Source organism: Pristiophorus japonicus, chromosome 5 (genome assembly GCF_044704955.1).
Source record: "Pristiophorus japonicus isolate sPriJap1 chromosome 5, sPriJap1.hap1, whole genome shotgun sequence".
NCBI lineage: Eukaryota > Metazoa > Chordata > Chondrichthyes > Pristiophoridae > Pristiophorus > Pristiophorus japonicus.
Genome location: NC_091981.1, coordinates 65,212,827 through 65,233,342, shown reverse-complemented (window position 1 = coordinate 65,233,342; position 20,516 = coordinate 65,212,827). Strand labels below are relative to the sequence as shown.

The window sequence follows — 20,516 nt, the reverse complement described above, 5'->3', positions numbered from 1 at the left end:
CTAACATACCATTTGCTTTCCTAATTATTTGCTGTACCTGCTCGTTAACTTTCTGTGATTCATGTACAAGGACATCCAGGTCCCTCTGAAGACCAACATTTCCCAATCTTTCACCATTTAAAAAATATTCTGCTGTTCTATTTTTCCTACCACAGTGGATAATTTCACATTTCTCCACATTATATTACATCTGCCATTTTCTTGCCCACTCACTTAACCTGTCTATATCCCTCTGCAGCCTCTAAGTCCACCTCACAACTTAGTTTCCCCACTTGGCTGTGTATGGTCAGCAAACTTGGGTACATTACACTCGGTCCCCTAATCCAAGTCATTGATATAGATTGTAACCAGCCAAGGCCCAAGTACTGATCCTTGCGATACCCCACTAGTTACAGCCTGCCATCCTGAAAATTACCGATTTATTCCTACTCTCTGTCTATGTTTTCTGTCCATTAACCAATCCTCAATCCATGCTAATATATTACGCCCAACCCCATGAGCCCAATAACTTCTTGTGTGGCACCTTATTGAATGCTTTTTGGAAAACCAAATACACTACATCCACTAATTCCCCCCTTATCTGTTCTGCTACTTACAACCTTAAAAAAAAACTAACAGATTTGTCAAACACTATTTCCCTTTCATAAATTCTTGTTAACTCTGCCCAATCATATGATTTTACAAGTACCCTGTTACCATGCCCCGAGTAATCGACTCTAGCATTTTCCCTACTACTAATGTCAGGCTAACTGGCCATTTGATTCTGTCTTCTCTCTCCCTCCTTTCTTGCACAGCGAGGTTACGTTGTTACATTTCAATCCGCGTTGATCATTCTAAAATCAAGGGAATTCTGGAAGATTAAAACCAATGCATCCATTATCTCTGTAGCAATCTCTTTTAAAACCCTAGGATCCAGGCTATCATGTGCAGGGGATTTATCAGCTTTTAGCCCCATTAATTCCTCCAGTATTATTTCTTTACTCATGCTAATTTCTTTAAGTTCCTTATACTCACTGAACCCTTGGTTCCCCACTATATCCGGAATTTTTTTTGTGCTTTCTACCATGGTGAAAGATACCAAGTTTAATGTCTCTGTCATTTCCTTATTCCCTATTACAATTTCTCCCGTCTCCACTTGTATGGGACCCATGTTTACTTTTGCTAATCTATTCATTTTTACATACCTAAAGAAGTTTTTCAATCTGTTTTCATGTCGCTTGCTAGTTTACTCTCTTATTCTATTTTCTCTCCTTCAATTCTTGGTCCTCCTTTGCTGAATTCTAAAATCCTTCCAATCCTCAGACTTGCTACCTTTATGGCAACATTAGTCTCTTCCTTTAATCTAATACTATCTTCAACTTGATAGCTAAGGCTGGACCCCTTTTCCCATGGGGGTTTTTATTCCTTAAGGGAATGTATATTTGTGAATTATAAATTGTTTCTTTAAATGTTTGCCATTACTTATCTACCGTTATATCTTTTAATCTAGTTTCCCAACCTACCTACAGAGTTTGATTTGTTCTGATACAAGACCCTACTTTTGGACTTAACTAAATCACTCTTGAACTCAATATAAAATTATATCATATGACGACTCTTCCCCAGAAGCTCCTTTACTACAAGGTTATTAATTAACTCAGTCGCATTGATCAATACTAGATCTAAAATAGCTTTTTCCCTAGTTGATTCCTAAATTACTGATCTAGAAAACTAGCATTCAATGAATTCATCCTCCATGCTACTGTTGTAGATTTGGTTTGCCCAGTCTATATGAAGATTAATGTCCCCCCCATAACTACTGCATTATCCTGGTTACATGCACCTCTAATTTCCTGATTTATACTGTGCCCGACAGTTCGGGGCCTATAAACTACTCACACCAGTATTTTCTGCCCCATGTATCTTGGCTCCACCCAAACTGATTCTACATCTTGATTTTCCATGCTACGATCTTTTCTCTCGACAGTCTTTATCCTTTAATCAGGGCTAACACTAAGGTTCAGCGTTTCAATTTGGACCCTAGCTCCTCAAACTCTCAGAAGAACCTTGTACCTAGTTGTACCTATGCTATTGGTTCCTATGTAGACTACGACAATTGGATCCTCCCTCTCCAAGTTCTTCTCCAGCTGCAAGATGTCCTTAACCTGGCACCGGGCAGGCAACACAACTTTCGGAACTCCTGGTCACGGCTGCAGAGAACAGTACTATCCCCCTGACTATACTGTCCCCTACCATGATCAGCCATGATCTTATTAAATGGCAGAGCAGGCTCGAGGGGCCAAATTGGCTATTCCTATTGCTTATGTTCTCATGTACCACTATTATATTCCTTTTCACTCCTCCAATTTGAATGGCCTCCTGTATCAGGGTGGCATGGTCAGTTTGCTCATCCACCCTTTGGTGGATCCAGACTTTGCCCTCATCCACATAGGCAGCATGAACAATTTTCCATGTACTGTGCAGCGCTCCAGGGATGTCGCGCAGCCGATTTGGCAGCTTTTGAATAGATAAACCGTGCATGAGTGGTATTTTGAATGGGCCCGCGCGGCCCAAAAAAAAAATGTCAGGGCACATGGACTTCAGAGACTAGGGTCCTGAACTTAAAGAAAGGCAACTTCGATGGCATGAGATGTGAATTGGCTAGGATAGACTGGCTAATACTTAAAGAGTTGACTGTGGATAAGCAATGACAGGCATTTAAAGATCACATGGATGAACTTCAACAATTGTACATCCCTGTCTGGCGTAAAAATAAAACGGGGAAGGTGGCTCAACCATGGCTAACAAGGCAAATTAAGGATAGTGTTAAATCCAAGGAAGGGGAATATAAATTGGCTAGAAAAAGCAGTAAACCTGAGGACTGGGAGAAATTTAGAATTCAACAGGGGAGGACAAAGGGTTTAATTAGGAGGGAGAAAATAGAGTACGAGAGGAAGCTTGCTGGGAACATAAAAACTGACTGCAAAAGCTTCTATAGATATGTGAAGAGAAAAAGATTAGTGAAGACAAATGTAGGTCCCCTGCAGTCAGAATCAGGTGAATTTATAATGGGGAACAAAGAAATGGCAGACCAATTGAATATTTTGGTTCTGTATTCACTAAGGAAAACACAAATAACTTCCGGAAATACTAGGGGACCGAGGGTCTAGCGAGAAAGAGAAACTGAAGGAAATCCTTATTCGTCAGGAAATTGTATTAGGGAATTGATGGGATTGAAGGCCGATAAATCCCCAGGGCCTGTTAGTCTGCATCCCAGAGTACTTAAGGAAGTGGCCTTAGAAATAGTGGATGCATTGGTGGTCATTTTCCAACATTCTATAGACTCTGGATCAGTAGATAGCTAATGTAACCCCACTTTTTTAAAAAAGGAGAGAGAAAACAGAGAATTATAGACCGGTTAGCCTGGCATTGGTAGTGGGGAAAATGTTGAATCAATTATTAAAGATGTAATAGCAGTGCATTTGGAAAGCAGTGACAGGATCGGTCCAAGTCAGCATGGATTTATGAAAGGGAAATCATGCTGGACAAATCTTCTAGAAATTTTTGAGGATGTAACTAGTAGAGTGGACAAGGGAGAACCAGTGAATGTGGTGTATTTGGACTTTCAAAAGGCTTTTGACAAGGTCCCACACAAAAAAAATAATTAGTGTGCAAAATTAAAGCACATGTATTGACGTGGAGAGAGAACTGGTTGGCAGACAGGAAGCAAAGAGTAGGAATAAACAGATCCTTTTCAGAATGGCAAGCAGTGATTAGTGGGGTACCTCAAGGTTCAGTGCTGGGACTCCAGCTATTTACAATATACATTAACGATTTAGACAAAGGAATTGAATGTAATATCTCCAAGTTTGCAGATGACACTAAGCCGAGTAGCAGTGTGAGCTGTGAGGAGGACTTGGACAGGTTAGGTGAGTGGGCAAATGCATGGCAGATGCAGAATAAATGTAGATAAATGTGAGGTTATCCACTTTGGTGGCAAAAACAGGAAGGCAGAATATTATCTGAATGGTGACAGATTAGGAAAAGGGGAGGTGCAACGAGGCCTGGGCGTCATGGTACATCAGTCATTGAAAGTTGGTATGCAGGTACAGCAGCCAGTGAAGACGGCAAATGGCATGTTGGCCTTCATAGCGAGAGGATTTGAGTATAGGAGCAGGGAAGTCTTACTGCAGTTGAACAGGGCCTTGGTGAGGCCACACCTTGAATATTGTGTACAGTTTTGGTCTCCTAACCTGAGGAAGGACATTCTTGCTATTGAGGGAGTGCAGCGAAGGGTCACCAGACTGATTCCCTGGATGGCAGGACTGACATATGAAGATAGACTGGATCGACTAGGCTTATATTCACTGGAATTTAGAAGAATGAGAGGGGGTTTCATAGAAATAGAAAATTCTGACAGGATTGGACAGGTTAGATGCAGGAAGAAGGTTCCCGATGTTGGGGAAGTCCAGAGCCAGGGGTCACAGTCTGAGGATAAGGGATAAGCCATTTAGGACCGAGATGAGGAGAAACTTCTTCACTCAGAGAATTGTGAACCTGTGGAATTCTCTACCACAGGAAGTTGTTGAGGCCAGTTCGTTAGATATATTCAAAAGGGAGTTAGATGTGGCCATCGCGGCTAAAAGCTTCAAGGGGTATGGAGAGAAAGCAAGAATGGGGTAGCCATGATCATATTGAATGGTGATGCAGGCTCGAAGGGCCGAATGGCCTACTCCTGCACCTATTTTCTATGTTTCTAAGAACCTCATACCTACTGGACAAGGACAAAGGCTGAGGCTCCTCCAGCACTGCACCCAAGGTCCCCTTACCTGCCTGACTACCAGTCACACCCTCCTGTCTCTGACCACTAACCAGACCGGGGCCACTACCTAACCTAAAGGGTGTGACTGGCTCCTGGACCAAAGTGTTCAGGTAATTCTCCCCCTCACTGATGCCCCACAATGTCTGCACCTCAGACTGCAGGTCAACAACTCTGCCGAAGTTCTTCGAGATGCAAACACTTACTGCAGATGCAGTTGTCCGGGATGACTATGCTCTCCACAAACTCCCACATGCTGCAGCTGTAGCACACCATATGCACTGTCATCCTTATATAAAAACTTTAATTAATTAAATATTTAATCACCTTAGCTTATATTTTTTTTAACTAATTACTTGATCTAGTTTAAGTTATAGGTACATTACATTAAATATTTACCCATAATTTACCCCGGCTGTCCCTCCTTGTGCTGTGACGTCACTGTGATTGTTCTCCCGTGCCGCTCACAGACCGCCCTTTTCTACCGCTCCGCTCTCAGCCTTGCCCTTTTGGGAACAAGGTTTATTTCCCATCTCCCTTCGTTTAGTATAAAGGTCAGATATTTAGTGAAAGTCCACTTATTAGAGAGTTTCTTTAATCACATCTGGCGTCTCCCCTATTTATTTTGATGTCGGAGTTTGTAATCAAAATGTAATTTTCGTCTGTTGTAATGTGATAGATTGAAATAGCTTAAAATATTCAAACTGTAATTTGTTGGTAGTTTAGGGCAGGAATGCCCAAGCTTTGTCAGTGTGCCACATAGGTACATACCATGGAGCTTCAGGGAGCACAAATAGTTGAAATCCATTATCCTATTAATTTGAAGTATCTCAAGTTACTGATACAAACAGATCTTAGAATTCTGATTTAGGATTATAGCATGTGGTGGATGCTCAAAGGTATGCAACAGTTCAAGCCATATCCTCCACACACTAACAGCATACCAAAAAAAGCAAATTTAGGAAGGGAAGGAGTTATAATCATCAGACCAATCTGCCAAAGGTGTTGGTCGTGTACTGCAGTTAAACCTAGACAGTAATATTATGTAAATGTGTGAGGCTTGCTCCATGTGATAACCTTGTATGTTATCAAATGGAACCAAATTGAGAGATGCCAGGAGGCAGCTATGGAATAGTATTGAATCTGCTTGCAAGCAGGCAGCAGTGGCGTAACCAGGCATATACAAGGTACGTAAATCCATACACTTTCTATCCCCTTGGTTGAAAAATCAATCACTGAAGCGCAATCGCACGGTAGCATAGCTGATTTACTGCCTCAAGAGATCGGTGTTCTTTTCACAGATGTTCTTCTTACTGTTGATCCCAGCTACATCACCGTTGCAAGTGGGGATTCCTTGTCTGTGGAAATTCCTTGTCTCACAATAAAACTAGAATTCCCACTTGCTGCACAAAGTCCAATCCTAAAACAAGTACATCAAGTAGGAATTATGGTTTGAACTGGCACCAGGAAGATTAAAAGGAGAATGTGCATCTCACCGGGAGATTTTGCGAGGATAGCTGGGGGCAGGGGGGGTAAAGGCTGAATGGAAAGCATGCATCTGAACTGAAAGTGGCATTTTTTTTTGATAGAGTACATACAATTCTGAATATCCTGTCTATGGCCCCAGTAGTGCAGAATCAATTTGGCTAGCCACTGCTTAGTCATCGGTTTATGTGAGGCTCTAACCATGGAAAACTATCGAGACTGCCCGAATTGTTTTATGCAAGACACATACTTTAGGATTATGTGAGCATCTGCATAATGGAAACCAATTTCCTGCTCTATGTACTTACAACAAAGGAACAATTTCTTGAACCAAATTAAACTGCAAAATGACAAGCTAAAACTCCAGACAAATCCCAAAGACTACCATGCAGACTCCCAAATATCTACAATATGGACTTGCAGTTTATAAATTTATTCTGCAAGCCAGAACAATAGCAAAAGTGAATCTTCTGTTAAACTCACACATTAAGCAGTAGGTACATTTGCTGGTGAAGAATTAAATTAAGGTCTTAATTGACAACTAGGGTGTCAGCTGTGACTCAGTGGTAGCACTCTCACCTCAGAGTCAAAAGATTGCAGGTTCAAGTCCCACGCCAGAGACGTGACACAAAATCTCAGCTGTCACTCCAGTGCAGTACTGAGAGTGTGCTGCACTGTCAGTGATGCCGTTTTCTGGATGAGACATTAGACCAAGTCTGTCATCTCAGGTGGGCGTTAAAGATCCCAGAGCACCTCATTCAAAGAAGAGCAGGGAAGGTCTCCCTGGTGTCCTGGCAAATATTTCTCTCTCAGCAAACAACTAAACACAGATTAACTGGTCATCATCATGCTGCTCTTTGTGAGACCTTGCTGTGCACAAATTGGCAGCCATGTTTCCTACATTACAACAGTGACCACACTTCCAAAGTTTTTCATTGGCTGTAAAGTCCTGAAGTTGTGAAAGGCACTATATAATTGCAGTCTTTAATTTTTCAATTGGGAACTATTGAGGGACTTAACAGCCATAATTTTGAAATAGTTTACATAAAGTGGGTCACCCATTGAACACGAACAAAAGCAAACTACTGCTGAAGATGCTGGAAATCTGAAATAAAAACAGAAAATGCTGGAAACACTCAGCAGGTCAGGCTGTGGAAAAAGAAACAAAGTTAACGTTTCAGGTCGATGACCTTTCATCAGGAGACATGAACCTTTGATTTTAAACCATTGTTGAACAAATGTTGGGAGATACTCAGAATATTTGATACAGCATATGGCATACAACAGACTGAGCAGAGTACTGAAGCAAATACACTAGAAGCACTATTAGTGGATACCCTGCGAGAAAGAACAAACTTGCATTTATATATATATATATAACACACACACAAGTATTATGTAGTCAGGACATTTCAAATTGCTTTACAACCATTGAATTACTTTGGAAATGCAGTAACATTAGGCAATATGGCAGCCATTTTGAAAACAGCAAGGTCTACAAGCAGAATAAATTATGGTCGTTTATGGGAGGGTTGGCCAGGATACTGGGAGAGCTGTCTGCTCTTCTTCCAATAGTGCCATGGGATATTTTACTTCCACTAGAGCAGGTTGACTGCGCCTCAGTTTAACGTATCATTTGAAAAACAGCATCTCCAACAACACAGCACTTCCTCATTCATGTAGTTCAGTGCAGTACTATGACAGAAAACACTGAAGTCATCTTTCAATAACCAGCATGTTTCTGGTTGGATGAAATATTTGACCCCCAAACTGAGAAAGGAAATATTTCCTGCCAGGCATTGGTATCTTGCCTCAACTTATTGCCAAGGTATCCAAGAGCTACATTACTATTCTTTGCAGGGAACTAGTATACCTTTTGCACTACTCATGGGATTATGGGAAACAGATAAAATGTATGCAGAGATGTTCAGGTCCACAAAAGAATAAACCATCCAGTCTGCAGGCTGGCACACCCAACATCTCCTGTGTTTCTGCCAGTTGTTTGGAGAAATAGGTTTAATCGCCAGGCACTACCACCTCCCCTCCATCCCACCTCCTGAAAATAGCCTGAATTACACTGACAGATACCAGCAGGATTAAACTTGACCATGAACTGAAGTTACTTCAAAGAGATTGTCTGGGCAGTGCCAGGACCTCTGAGCTGAGTGGACCTTTGGAGGAATCAGATGAATTTAAATATAATTGGATCAGATGATATCTCTGCACTGAGAGACCAATGATTTATCAGCACGGAGAGAGCAACAAATCATTCACTGAGTCATTGAAACCTTATAGCATTGTGTTTAGCAGGGCTGTCTGAATTGTTTGCACTTACTGTGCTGCCCATAATATAGGAAACGCAATGCAGCATCTAGAGCATATTTTGTGGTTTCAACCAAAATTTGGTAAGTCCCAGTATCATGTTTGAATGACTAATATTTTCATCTAAACCATCCTGAGTCATCATAAATGGATAAGGATCATTAAAGTCCGTTTTTGTTGAAAACGTTAAATTAGAGTCTTTTTATTGGAGATGTTAGTGTTTAGGAGAGAGAAAAATCAGTGGGGATACCTGAAAAAATTGCTAAATTTGGAGAAATTTTAGTAAGAAGTTATTTTGAACATTGCCAAACTCAAAACAAGGGACTTAAAAAAAAGGCTTAGTAAAGCTAAATGGCAACACAAGATTATTTACACTTATCTTAGACATCATTTTTATAGGGCTCACAATCAAAACTCTCAATTAACCCTGGTTAGTTATTTTAAAATTTACATTAAAGGTAAAAGCTAAGAATGTTATATATATTGTCTGGTTCCAGCCACTTACCTGCCACTATGAAAGTGGGATAATAAAAAATGTTGAAGAGCATGCACAGGGGAACAGTTGCAATCTTGTTTTTAATAAACAATGCCTTATGTGACCCGAGTCAACCTTTCATTGATGACCTCAATCTTCGGGAGAATATCTGTATGGTAACTGTCAGTGCACTGTTGCCCTCGCGCCGTACAAAATAATAAAAGACTGGCTTTGCTGTAATATAAAAAAAAGAGTCTATACAGCAGCACCTAAAGATGATCCAGATCCTTTAAAAAAATTCTAATTGCATAAACTTAGTTTTGTTTTCTAATAAAAATGGTGTCCAGGGGCATGCGTGCATCTGTGATGTCAACATCCAATGAACTGCATGACATGCATATATCTCTGATTTTGGTTAAGAAAACAATAGGTAATTTTAAGGTGGGGGAGGGGGGGGGTCAAACTTGGGAAGAAATTCTTTTTTTTAAATACTGATTTTTATTGATTTTTTAAAAAAAAAAACTGCTTCACCACCCCATGAAAATTTGCGAATCAGTGAACAAAATCAGCAAAACTGTTTTTAATGATCCCCATGAATGGACAATTGCATTTGCACATTATTTAATAGCTTTTGGCAGATGCAGATCAAGTTATGGAAAACCGTACGTTTGTTTTTGATTCATGCAGTATAGTGCATGAATCAGTACCAAGAGGTGTACCATATAACCAGGGGCTAGCTGTGGTATACATATGATGAGTGTAAAATTCCAATTTGTGTTTTGGCACCTTGTATGCAAATAATCCTGCTTCATGTGCTCGCTACATAGTCATAGGATTGCTGTCTGCAGATGTCAAGGGTGCTATATGAAATGAGTTTGGGCAGTCTCAACGTAGCTCTACTGGGCAATGGTCAGCAATGCCTATTGACAATTTTAATTAGAGGTTCCAGGATTGCTACTTCAGTAGGGAATGCTCATCTAAGGTTAATGAGCAGAAATATTTTTGGAGTAGAGAACTTTCTAAAATCTGGATGACTTGGATGTGCCAGACACAGGGTGCAAAATGGGAATTGTTCCAAATGTGCTTCATCTTCATAGAAAAAATATTTTTTTAAAACAGCTGCTCCAGAAGATGCATTTTGAACTCAAAGTGCCTATCAAGTGTTCAGAATCATGATCAGAGCAGACAAGAATAGGATGAAATGGCAAAGTTTGCATTTAGTTCCTTGATTTAGTTTCAGTACATTAAGTAGAAGCATTAATAGTTCCCTTATACTACTGCTACTTTTATGAAGTTTTGCCATTTTATGCACTTCTTTGCACCTGAACAGCTTTGGAGCTAGTTCAGCAAACTCAAATTGCCCTGAAGCATTTCTCTATAGCAAGCAGAACTCAATACATTTCACTATCCACATTGCTATTCTGTGTTTGAAAATGAGACCCTAATGGAAACAAGCAATTGACAGGATAGTTCAAAAAAAGATGGTGAACTCCTAGCCAGAAGAAACTCTACAGCATTTTAGGTGAAACGAACAATGAAGTGATAACAGCACACTTAGTTATGTTCAACAAGGAAGGGTTTTCCACCAGGGCATGAAACTCACCAACTCTCCTAACTCAAACCAATTCTACCAGTACAATTATTGTAATATGAATAGCGTAAGTTAGGTGCAGCTAGACTCTATAAGCTGGTCTGATGTTCAAACATTTTTCATAAATTGCGACAGAATGGTATGAATTATCACTGTCATCTGCAACTTCCCAAGTGTGGGTTGTACAAATTATGGTAGTCCACTTTCTTTGGACTATTTGGAGACACCGTTCTGGAGACTCAGAAGTGTTTTATTCAGACAGTTTGAGTACTTGGCCTCTAAGCCGGTTACCCTTCAAGTTTCCTTTAAGACCAAGAGTGCTGATGCATCTGGCTCTGTACAACATGCAATTAAATGTTTCCTGCTGCAGTTCTGAACAAGAATGACAATGACCCACTTGCTTCAGACTTCAACAAAATATTCTGCAAAGCACCATTTGAAGTTTATTTGTTGGAAACATGAGCTACGTCCAATATTTATAGTCTTTCAACTGCAAGGAAAATAAATGGCTAAAAGCTAGTTTGAAGCTTTACAGAGGTAGAATGCCCTTGAACAAAGTGTTGCAGAAGGAAGAAAGGGACTATATCCGACAAGCAGGAGTCATTTACAGTATCACAGAACAGTCAAGAAGTTCCATTTGTACGAGTCTGGGCCAATGTTCCCCCTATTATTATTTTTTTTTATAAAGTGTGCGGCCCACATGCGGTTTCTTCCCTGTAGATGCCGGAGAGCGGCCTGCGCAGGAACTCCAGACCGCTGTGTGGCCGAGCTGTTTAGCAGGAACGTTGGTCTGGGCTACAGTTTCTCCCATTTACTATGGTGCCTGGGCTAAATATGCATGTGGAGTGAAGCCACAAATGACCAGAATCTTATGTGGCCTTATTCAGAGAGAACCAAAGACAATGCTGAGAGAGAGATAAACATAATGAAATTGTCATTAATTTCACATCGTCTTTGTAATTAAGCATAACAGTGGATTCAGCAAAACAAGCGTGGTGTACACTCCAGTCTTTATCAAGGAAACATTATGCAATTTGTTCTTGCAATAGTGAATGCTGCAGAAAAAGTTAAAATTGCTTGAAGATTCTATCTAAGCCATTTACCTGTAAAGTGACTGTGTGCACCATTTCCTTTGCATACTGCTAGAATGTGGATATTGGTCCCATGGCTAGGACTCATGCTGGGACTGTTGAAGGTTCTAGGGCTACCTGGGTAGCTGTCTTGAGACTTCGGACTTCGACCTCCTAGACACCGCACTTCACTATCTGTCCCATTTACCATTTCTATAAACTGACGCACTCTAGAGAAAATACAAAGCAAACAACTCTCAAACTCCATGAACTGTACAGTAATGTTTAAATAAAAAAAAACATACATCCATATACTTATAGCCCATTACGCTGTAATTTTGTTTTAGCAGCCAGTTGCTTAAAGTTAGTAATAAGTTAGGTCAAGAGAGCTGTGGAAACTGGGTCATTGAATATATTTAAGGCGGAGATAGACAAGATTTTTGAGCGATAAGGGAATAAAAGGTTATGGGGAACGGGCAGGGAAGTGGAGCTGAGTCCATGATCAGATCAGCCATGACCTTATTAAATGGCAGAGCAGGCTTGAGGGGCCAGATGGCCTGCTCCTATTTCTTATGTTCTTATGTTCTTATGTTCACCACTGAATCATGGTACTTGCGTTAATCCTTACTCTGCTAAATAAATTACACATGAATAGGTCCACTTCCATTCTCCAATGCAGTTATGTTTGATCATAGAAAGCTCCAGTCTACAATTTACCACAATGCTGAAAACATTACCATTGACTGAGGGCAAAGTAATCCTGGTACCAGAAAGAATCTGTTTTTAGGCATTTGATAAGTTGCCACATTAAAAAGTTGTTACGCAAGAGAAGGGCTCATGGGGCTGGGGAAATTATTAGCGTGGGTAGAGGATTGGTTAATGGACAGAAAATAGAGTAGGAATAAACAGGTCTTTTTCAGGTTGGAAGGCTGTAACTAGTGGGGTGCTGCAAGCATCAGCGCTTAGGCCTCAGCCAATGTTCGCTTTAATTTTCCTGCTCCTCCGTCCATTTAAAATGCCGCACATGCGCAGTTTTTACATTGAAAAGCTGACTGCACGGGTTCCCTGGAGCGATGTGTGGCCATGCAGCATAAAGGAAACATTGGCCTCAGCAATTTACAATCTATATTAATGACTTGCATGAAGTGACCAAGTGTAATGTATCCAAGTTTGCTGATGATACAAAGCTAGGTGGGAAAGTAAGCTATGAGGAAGACACAAAGAATCTGCAAAGGGATATGGACAAGTTAAGTGAGTGGGCAATAAGGTGGCAGATGGAGTATAATGTGGGGAAATGTGAGGTTATTCACTTTGGTAGGAAGAATAGAACAGAATATTTTTTAAATGATGAGAAACTTTTAATTGTTGGTGTCCAGAGATCTGGGTGCCCTTGTACAAGAAACACAAAGTTAGCATGCAGGTATAGCAAGCAATTAGAAAGGCAAATGGCATGTTGGCCTTTATTGCAAGTGGAATGGAGGACAAGAGTAAGGAAGTCTTACTACAATTGTACCGGGCTTTGGTAAGACCACACCTGGAGTACTGTGCACAGTTTTGGTCTCCTTATTTAGAGGAAGAATACATTTGCCTCGGAGGCAATGCAACGAAGGTTCGCTAGATTGATTCCTGGGATGAGAGGGTTGACCTATGATGAGAGATTGAGTAGAATGGGCCTATGCTCTCGAGTTTAGAAAAATGAGGTGATCTCATTGAAACATAAGATTCTGAGGGGCTCGACAGGGTAGGCGCTGAGAGGTTGTTTTTACTGGCTAGAGAGTCTAGAACTAGCAGGCATTGTCTCAGGATAACTGGTAGGCCATTTAGGACTGGGATGAGGAGGACTTTCTTCACTCAGAAGGTTGTGAATCTTTGCTATTCTCTACCCCAGTGGGCTGTGGATGCTCAGTCATTGAGTATATTCAAGGCCGAGATAGATTTTTGGACTCTAGGTGAATCAAGGGATATGGGGATTGGGCGGGAAAGTGGAGTTGAGGTCAAAGATCTGCCATGATCTTATTGAATGGTGGAGCAGGCTCGAGGGGCCGTATGACCTACTCCTGCTCCTAATTCTTATGTTCTTAATCAGAACATATACAATTTCATTGAACTTCTAGCTTTAATATACTAAACTATGACAAGGCAAGATTTTTCTTTAACCCAGATCCCAGCGATTACATATGGTCACTATTTAAGCAGTCTCGATCAAACAGGCTACAGGGTCAGAAATATGGAGAATAAAAATCTCAGGCAGCACAGATCCAGTCATGCTGCATTGCTGGGAAAGCAGTTTCCTTGGAAAATTACAGCTACTTACTTTAACATAAAGAGGAGGTTAGATTTTCTTTCAAGTAGTCCTGGATATAGTTGCTGCGTTGTTTCAATTGCTTCCCCCATTCTTCCAGCTAGTACCAGCTTCTGAATTCCTAAATAATAATTACAAGCTTACTGTGGCCACCTTTACTGAAAAAATGGCATATCTAATAGTTGTGCGCTTCTGCAATGTTCTTAAGAATATGGTTCTTTTGGCATTAACTTGCTACAGTTCGAGAACCACTTAACCTGAATAGGATCCTTTGAAGATCAGATCTGTACTAACCCTCATCTTTATTAAACCTGCATAACTTAATATTTCCAGTTTTCTTACCCACTTCAAATATGGGATTTCACAACAGCAAAAATAAAGTTGTGAGTGAATTTATTTTCAGCCTGCTATGTTAAAAATCAGGGGTTCAAAATATATAACACTGACACAAAGAATGCTGTGTTTAAATCGTTGTTTTGAACTCCTCAGACTAGTAGTAGATGCTTAGAAATGCTAATGTTTTGGTACCTTGCATGGCTACTGACAGTATGGACACATGCATACTTACACAAAATGTCTTCAGGACAATATTAGTTGTATACTATCACTCATCTCTCAATCTTTCATAAAACATCAAATATCCCATTGAAGGTAGGATATCCAAAGCAGCATACAATAACCCAAATGTGTGCATGCATTAAGGTAACTTGCTTCAACATGAAATCAAACGTCTTTAACTGCATCCCAATGCAATAGCAACTTTTTAATGTTGACTGGATACTTTCAGTGAGGTCAGTATGCACAACCAAATCCTCCTTTCCTCATGAGTGTCTCCATCATGCACACACATTTAAGGTTTCAATGTGCATAACCTTACATTTATCTAGGTAAAAATCCATCCATCATTCCTTAGCATATCTGCTTAACTGGTTGAGATCCCTCTGAATGCTTATCACCGGGCCACAAAGCTTGACATCCTCTGAAAAAATTATTTTTACATGTCCCACCCTCCTCATTATTTGGACATCTACATGAAAGAAAAAGCTGAGTAAATTCAGAAGGGAACACAATAAAAAAAAAGATTGTTTTTTTTCCTAAATACTGATATTTTAATTGTCACTGAGCATAATCAAACCATAGCTCAATTTGCACTCACTTTGTCTATTTTTAATGGATGCTAGCTCCTCCTGGAAAGCCTGTCCTGTGGACCTGGCAAAGGCTTCTGCTGTAGCACAATAACCATGATGCACTAAGTAAGATGAAACCATTCTAGAAATTGAATTGAAAAGAAGTTACACAACAGCTCAGGGTCAGCAGTATTTCACTACAATAGTCCCATGCAGTGCCGCTTTGAAACATTCTAGCAGAAAGTTGATTACACCAGGCTGGAAATGTGCAATAACAGGAAACCCTTACCAACAACTCGATGGAAATAGTCTTGCAGGCACACATACACACACAATTTTCAACATTTAGGTTGTACGTTTTAGAGTTTTGACGGTTGTAAACATATTTGCAGGACCAGCACCCATACACCACAAATGTGCATACATACGCACATCCCACAAAACATAATAGATTTTGCAAAATGCACTAAGCAAACATAAATAAATTGGCACTTAAACTTATGATGGTTTATTTACACCAAAAGTGTGTCCCTGCTAGTTCTTCCTTCTGTTACTGGAATTTTATCAAGAGGATACCAGAAGTTAAATCAGAAACCGTTATCTGCTCAGACAACAAAAATCTATAATTAAAAAGTTAGCAGTGGACCTTAAGACATGTACATGAGAAAAGGCACGCACATGAAAGAGAGACCACGTGCATGGGATACAGACAGAAGGAGTGCAGGCGTGCATGTGCAAGAAACCGAAAAAGGATGCTCACACATGGGAGAGACGGAGCACGTGAACAAGTAGGAGATGGGAAGAAAAATTTACTGCTTTAAGCAGTAAGGAATGTATGTAAACTGAACTGGAGAATTAATAGGTCACCCAAAGCACAAGACCATCCTTTAATTAAACTTACACTCCAATCTCTGAGCTAATGCAACGGCACAGCACTGAGCTATTCCTAGCTGTATTCAAAACAACTTTTTGTCGCTTTGTAAACCTTGGGGAGGAAAAAAAAAGAGAAAAAGAAAGATTCCTTTGGATAGGAGAAGAGGAGGGTTTCTTACAATTTCAAATTAATTACCTGCCCCAGAAATAGTTTTGTTATAGTTTGAGAGATGTGAGACTGCATTTTACTTGCTATGGTCCCTTGACCAGGTCAGTTAATGTCTATTACTGGAACTATATTACGAGGATACACTCAAATAGGGCAAGTTTGTGAAGAATTGAAAGGGCAGCCTTCAGCTGAACATCTTTTTCAGTCACTATGACCAGATTTATTGTAGTTGATAAAAAGTATTGAAATATATGAGCATATACTTGGTAGCATTTAACATCGAGAAATACAAGTTGTACTTAATAGATGCAAGAAGACATCCATCAATCTTTAAAATCGAGATCAGAATTAAGCCACAGGAAAGAAAACTCCTTTAAATATTTGAAATTTAAAAATGCTACTGTAGATAACAGACAATGTGTCACCTACTTTTGAATCATTGTCTGCCATTCCCCTTCTCGATCTCCTACAGGGAATCTTTCAATCTGGGTCTGAATTTTAGATCTCCATTCTCGCATGTAGTCCTCTATATCAAAAACAAATGGATGCTGTCCAAAATTAGCATCTATCACCTCCCCTGGTGTCTGCAGTCCAACTGTGGGATATAAATTTGGCTGAACAAGAGAAAAAAAAGTCACTTTGCAAGCTTTAGACCCTTTAAGCAGTCCAGTAGATCCCTAGTAGACAATGATCTCATTAATTATATGGCAAAGTTTTGCAACTGAAAATGGCTTTAAAACAAAGATTTTTATTACTGCAAAGATTTATCCTGACGAATCAAACTTCTGCTCTCCCATTAGAACTGTCAACATGTATTAAGCAACATTTCCTCCTACTGCCCCACCCACAATTAAGTCATTTTATACTATTTAAGCAAGGACAATATAGCACAATTTTAAATTCACAAATACTGGATATGACTGCAGGATAAACAGATCATTTTAAAAATGTACAATATTGAGGGTGGGGGGGGGGGGGGGGCTTCATGGTGCTCTGACAGCAACACACTATAGTACTTTTGGATTCGGAACAATTTTTTTTTTTAAACATAAAAATGATAAAAGATCCAAAGAAAAAGAAATGCCACCATAGCCTGGCAGTTACAGCATAAAAATCTGACTTGCAGACAGATCGCTCTATAAGTAGGCTCCAAAAGATGCCCAGAGTTGGGAAGAACTTCAATCATTTCTAAATCAAGCTCCAGAGTACAATAGTACAAACATTCTACCTTGGATGAAAGCATCACTTCACCCTACCACAATTATACTTTTTGAATTGCCTGATCCTGGAGTGGTATGGGGTACTCATTAGTCCCAGTGGAAAAATTGGGGGAAAAAAGCCAAATGTTCCCCCAAAATGGGTCATCTCTACTGAGCAATGAGGTACCCATATACACTAGCATCCACAATGCTTATGAGATTAAATGACTGGGACACAGAGACTCGAAATGGAGCTTTTCCCTTCATCTGCCATGACAAAACCTTTTTTCCTACCCATTCTTTATGGCCAAGTCACTGCAGTAATAACATTTTTGTTTCTCCTCCAAAGAGTTAAGGGACAGAGTTTACAAATTAGCATCCTAGTGCGCAGCTTTGTTGGAGAAACAATGCAAAACAGATGCACTACCCTCCATGCCAAATATGCCAATTAGTGCTCCCAATGCATGAAGCTCTACACGGTGGCAGAGGGAGGCTCATTTGTAAAATCTACACTCAAATGCCAAGGTTCCAACACAATTTCCTAATGGAGCCCGCTGGTATGTATATCAGACTTTCATAACAAGCCCTTCTCGTTTTGAATTCAGGATATGGGATTATTAGAAAGATCACAGATGCTGAATTCAAAGCAAAGGAAGCAGTAGTAACATAGGAAGAAGAATAGGCCATTCAGCCCACTCTGCCATTCAATGTGAACATGGCTGATCTGTATTACAACTTCATTTTCCCACCTTGGCTCAATTTCCCTCAATACCTTGGCTAGCAAAATCTGTCGAGCTCAGATTTAAAATTATTAATTGAGCTAACATCGACCACTTTTTGTGAGTGAGAGTTCCACACTTCTATCACCCTTTGTGTGATAGCATGTGGGGAAACCTGGGTGGTCAGTGGCTTTTTAAACGCAGCCACTTCATTAGCATTTTATTTCCAGGTTTCCATCTAATCAGCGTCAGCGGGTATGACGACGACCCACATTCAGCAATCTCAACTCCAGTGTTTAAAGGGACAATCCAATCATGCAAGTTGAAGGAGTAGGAAAGAAAGAAGGTGGTCAGAAATCGAAGCAAGACATTCAAAGGCTGCGCTCCACTTCACTGATGCCTCCCTGGATGTGATCCTTGGGGTGATGAGAACCTGGGGGGAGGGGGGAGATAATCTTCCCTACCATCGGGATAAAGAAGCCTGCTGGGGAAACCAAGGTGGCGTGGTTGGAGGTGGCAGAAGCAGCAGGAGCGTACTGGATCCAATGCAGGAAGTGGTTTAATGATCAAAGCAGGGTAGCAAAGGAGAGCAGTGGCACATTCACTTGCATCCTGATGAGCACATCACGCCAACCTTCTCACTCTGCAGCGCAGCACATCACTCCTCACAACAAATTACTTGCAGGCGCACCCATCCCTCTATCTATGCACTTCCTCACGTCCCCTCTATCCATCCACCACTGACACTTGCCCTCATCCTAATGCGATGTCATGCCACGCTCTCAGTCACCCTCAACAAATGCTCTCCATCCACTGGGTGAACATATGACATTACTCTCTTGCAGGAGAAATGAGCAGAGAACACCAAGGAGAGGGAGAGAACTGCAGATGGCCCTCCAGCCATTTCGCAATTAACAGCTGCAGAGGTGGTGACGCTGGAGATCAGCAGAGACTCTGCATGCCTGGCCGGAGATTGAGAGCTTCCAGCTACCTAGTGACAAAATTGAGTATCAAATCAGAGAAATGGAGGGTATAGTTCTTTGTACTATATACAATCTTCCTGTTGCTAAGCAATTATTTGTTGTTTTTAAGTTAAGACTTGAACCTTGTTTAAGTATTATGTATAATGCGAAGGATAGGATTTGAAGTTAGCGTAACAAAACTGCTGCCGAAGATAATGAATGGAAGTTGAGAGAGTTATCGTAAGCACGTTGCTATGTCATAAAAGAGATAACGATTCTAAAGTGGGCATTTTTCTGGTTTAGCCTCATGGGATCAAAGAGAGGATAGGGACGAGAGAGATGTCCACAGAAAGAAACTCTGGGTTAGTATAAACAGAGAAAACACGTGGTTAAAATGCAAGACATCTTTAGGGTGGGCTTTGTTTCGAGATTCGAAACAAAGAACTAGAAGCCTTATTGGATATTAAGTTTTTAGGGAAACTGCTATAGGTCAAAAGGTCTGGTCAATATCCAGGGTCCCTAAAAATAGAATAAAGGTAGCCACCTCAAGGTTGCTCTCACAGACGGTGTGAGAGGAGGGCGAAACAGAGCTGGTCAAACACAATGATCCCACGCTTTAGCAAAGAAAGCTCTATTCAGAGAAAGAGACTGCAAGCCAAAGAACTGCTGACGTGTGCCAGCCGTTTGTCCGATCGGGATGGGTATTAACTATCTGTTACAGTTGCATGTTTTTGCTATATGACTAATGTGTTATATTCCATTTTAAACTCTGATTAAACACAATATATCCACCAGATTAGTATTACACTCGATCCTAATTATTAAAGTGACTGGAAATTGGCTTAAACTTGCCATATTTCTAACAATGCAGACCGTACTGAAGGCTGCATCCAGATCTGTCGAGGCACCTGAAGTACAGCTTCAGCATACCGATGGCTTTGTTCAATGACACATCTGGTAGTCACATGGCATTCATTGTAGCACTCCTGGGTCTCATTCTTTGGGTTTCTGAGAGGAGTCATCAGCCACATTCTAAGTGAGCATCTCGTGTCTCTGAACAGACAGCTGGTAACTCTGCTTCCAGGTGCAGAGATGTTTGGGAGGGTAGACTATTGCAGGACAAAAGCATTATGGCAGCTGCCGGAGAATCTTGCACACACCTGCATAAAGATCTTTTTGTGGTTGCACACCAGCTGCCCATCGATGGGAGTGGAAGCCCTTATGGGTGACGAACACTCCTGAGTGATCTAATGGGTGCCTTAATGGTTACGTGTGTACAATTACAGCCTGCACCGGTGGGAAGCCAGCCAGAGCCACAAATCCGAGCGTCCCCTCATTCTGACTGGTGTCATTGTAGAAAAAGTTGACATAATTTGCGCCCCTTGTAAACAAGCCATCAGTCACCTATCTTATGCATTTGTGGG

The 20,516-nt window shown here is 40.7% G+C and overlaps 1 protein-coding gene across 1 annotated transcript in view; it reads right to left on the bottom strand.

Annotated features, from left to right (window-relative positions):
- Positions 1-20,516, bottom strand: part of LOC139264081 (ran-binding protein 9-like) — a 192,622-nt gene that overhangs the window by 5,919 nt on the left and 166,187 nt on the right. The window contains exons 14-17 of the mRNA XM_070880174.1: positions 16,642-16,826; positions 15,200-15,312; positions 14,056-14,164; positions 11,775-11,971 (exon numbers count right to left, since the gene is read on the bottom strand). Coding sequence (XP_070736275.1) covers positions 11,775-11,971; positions 14,056-14,164; positions 15,200-15,312; positions 16,642-16,826 — 604 coding nt within the window. The remainder of the gene's footprint in view (positions 1-11,774; positions 11,972-14,055; positions 14,165-15,199; positions 15,313-16,641; positions 16,827-20,516) is intronic.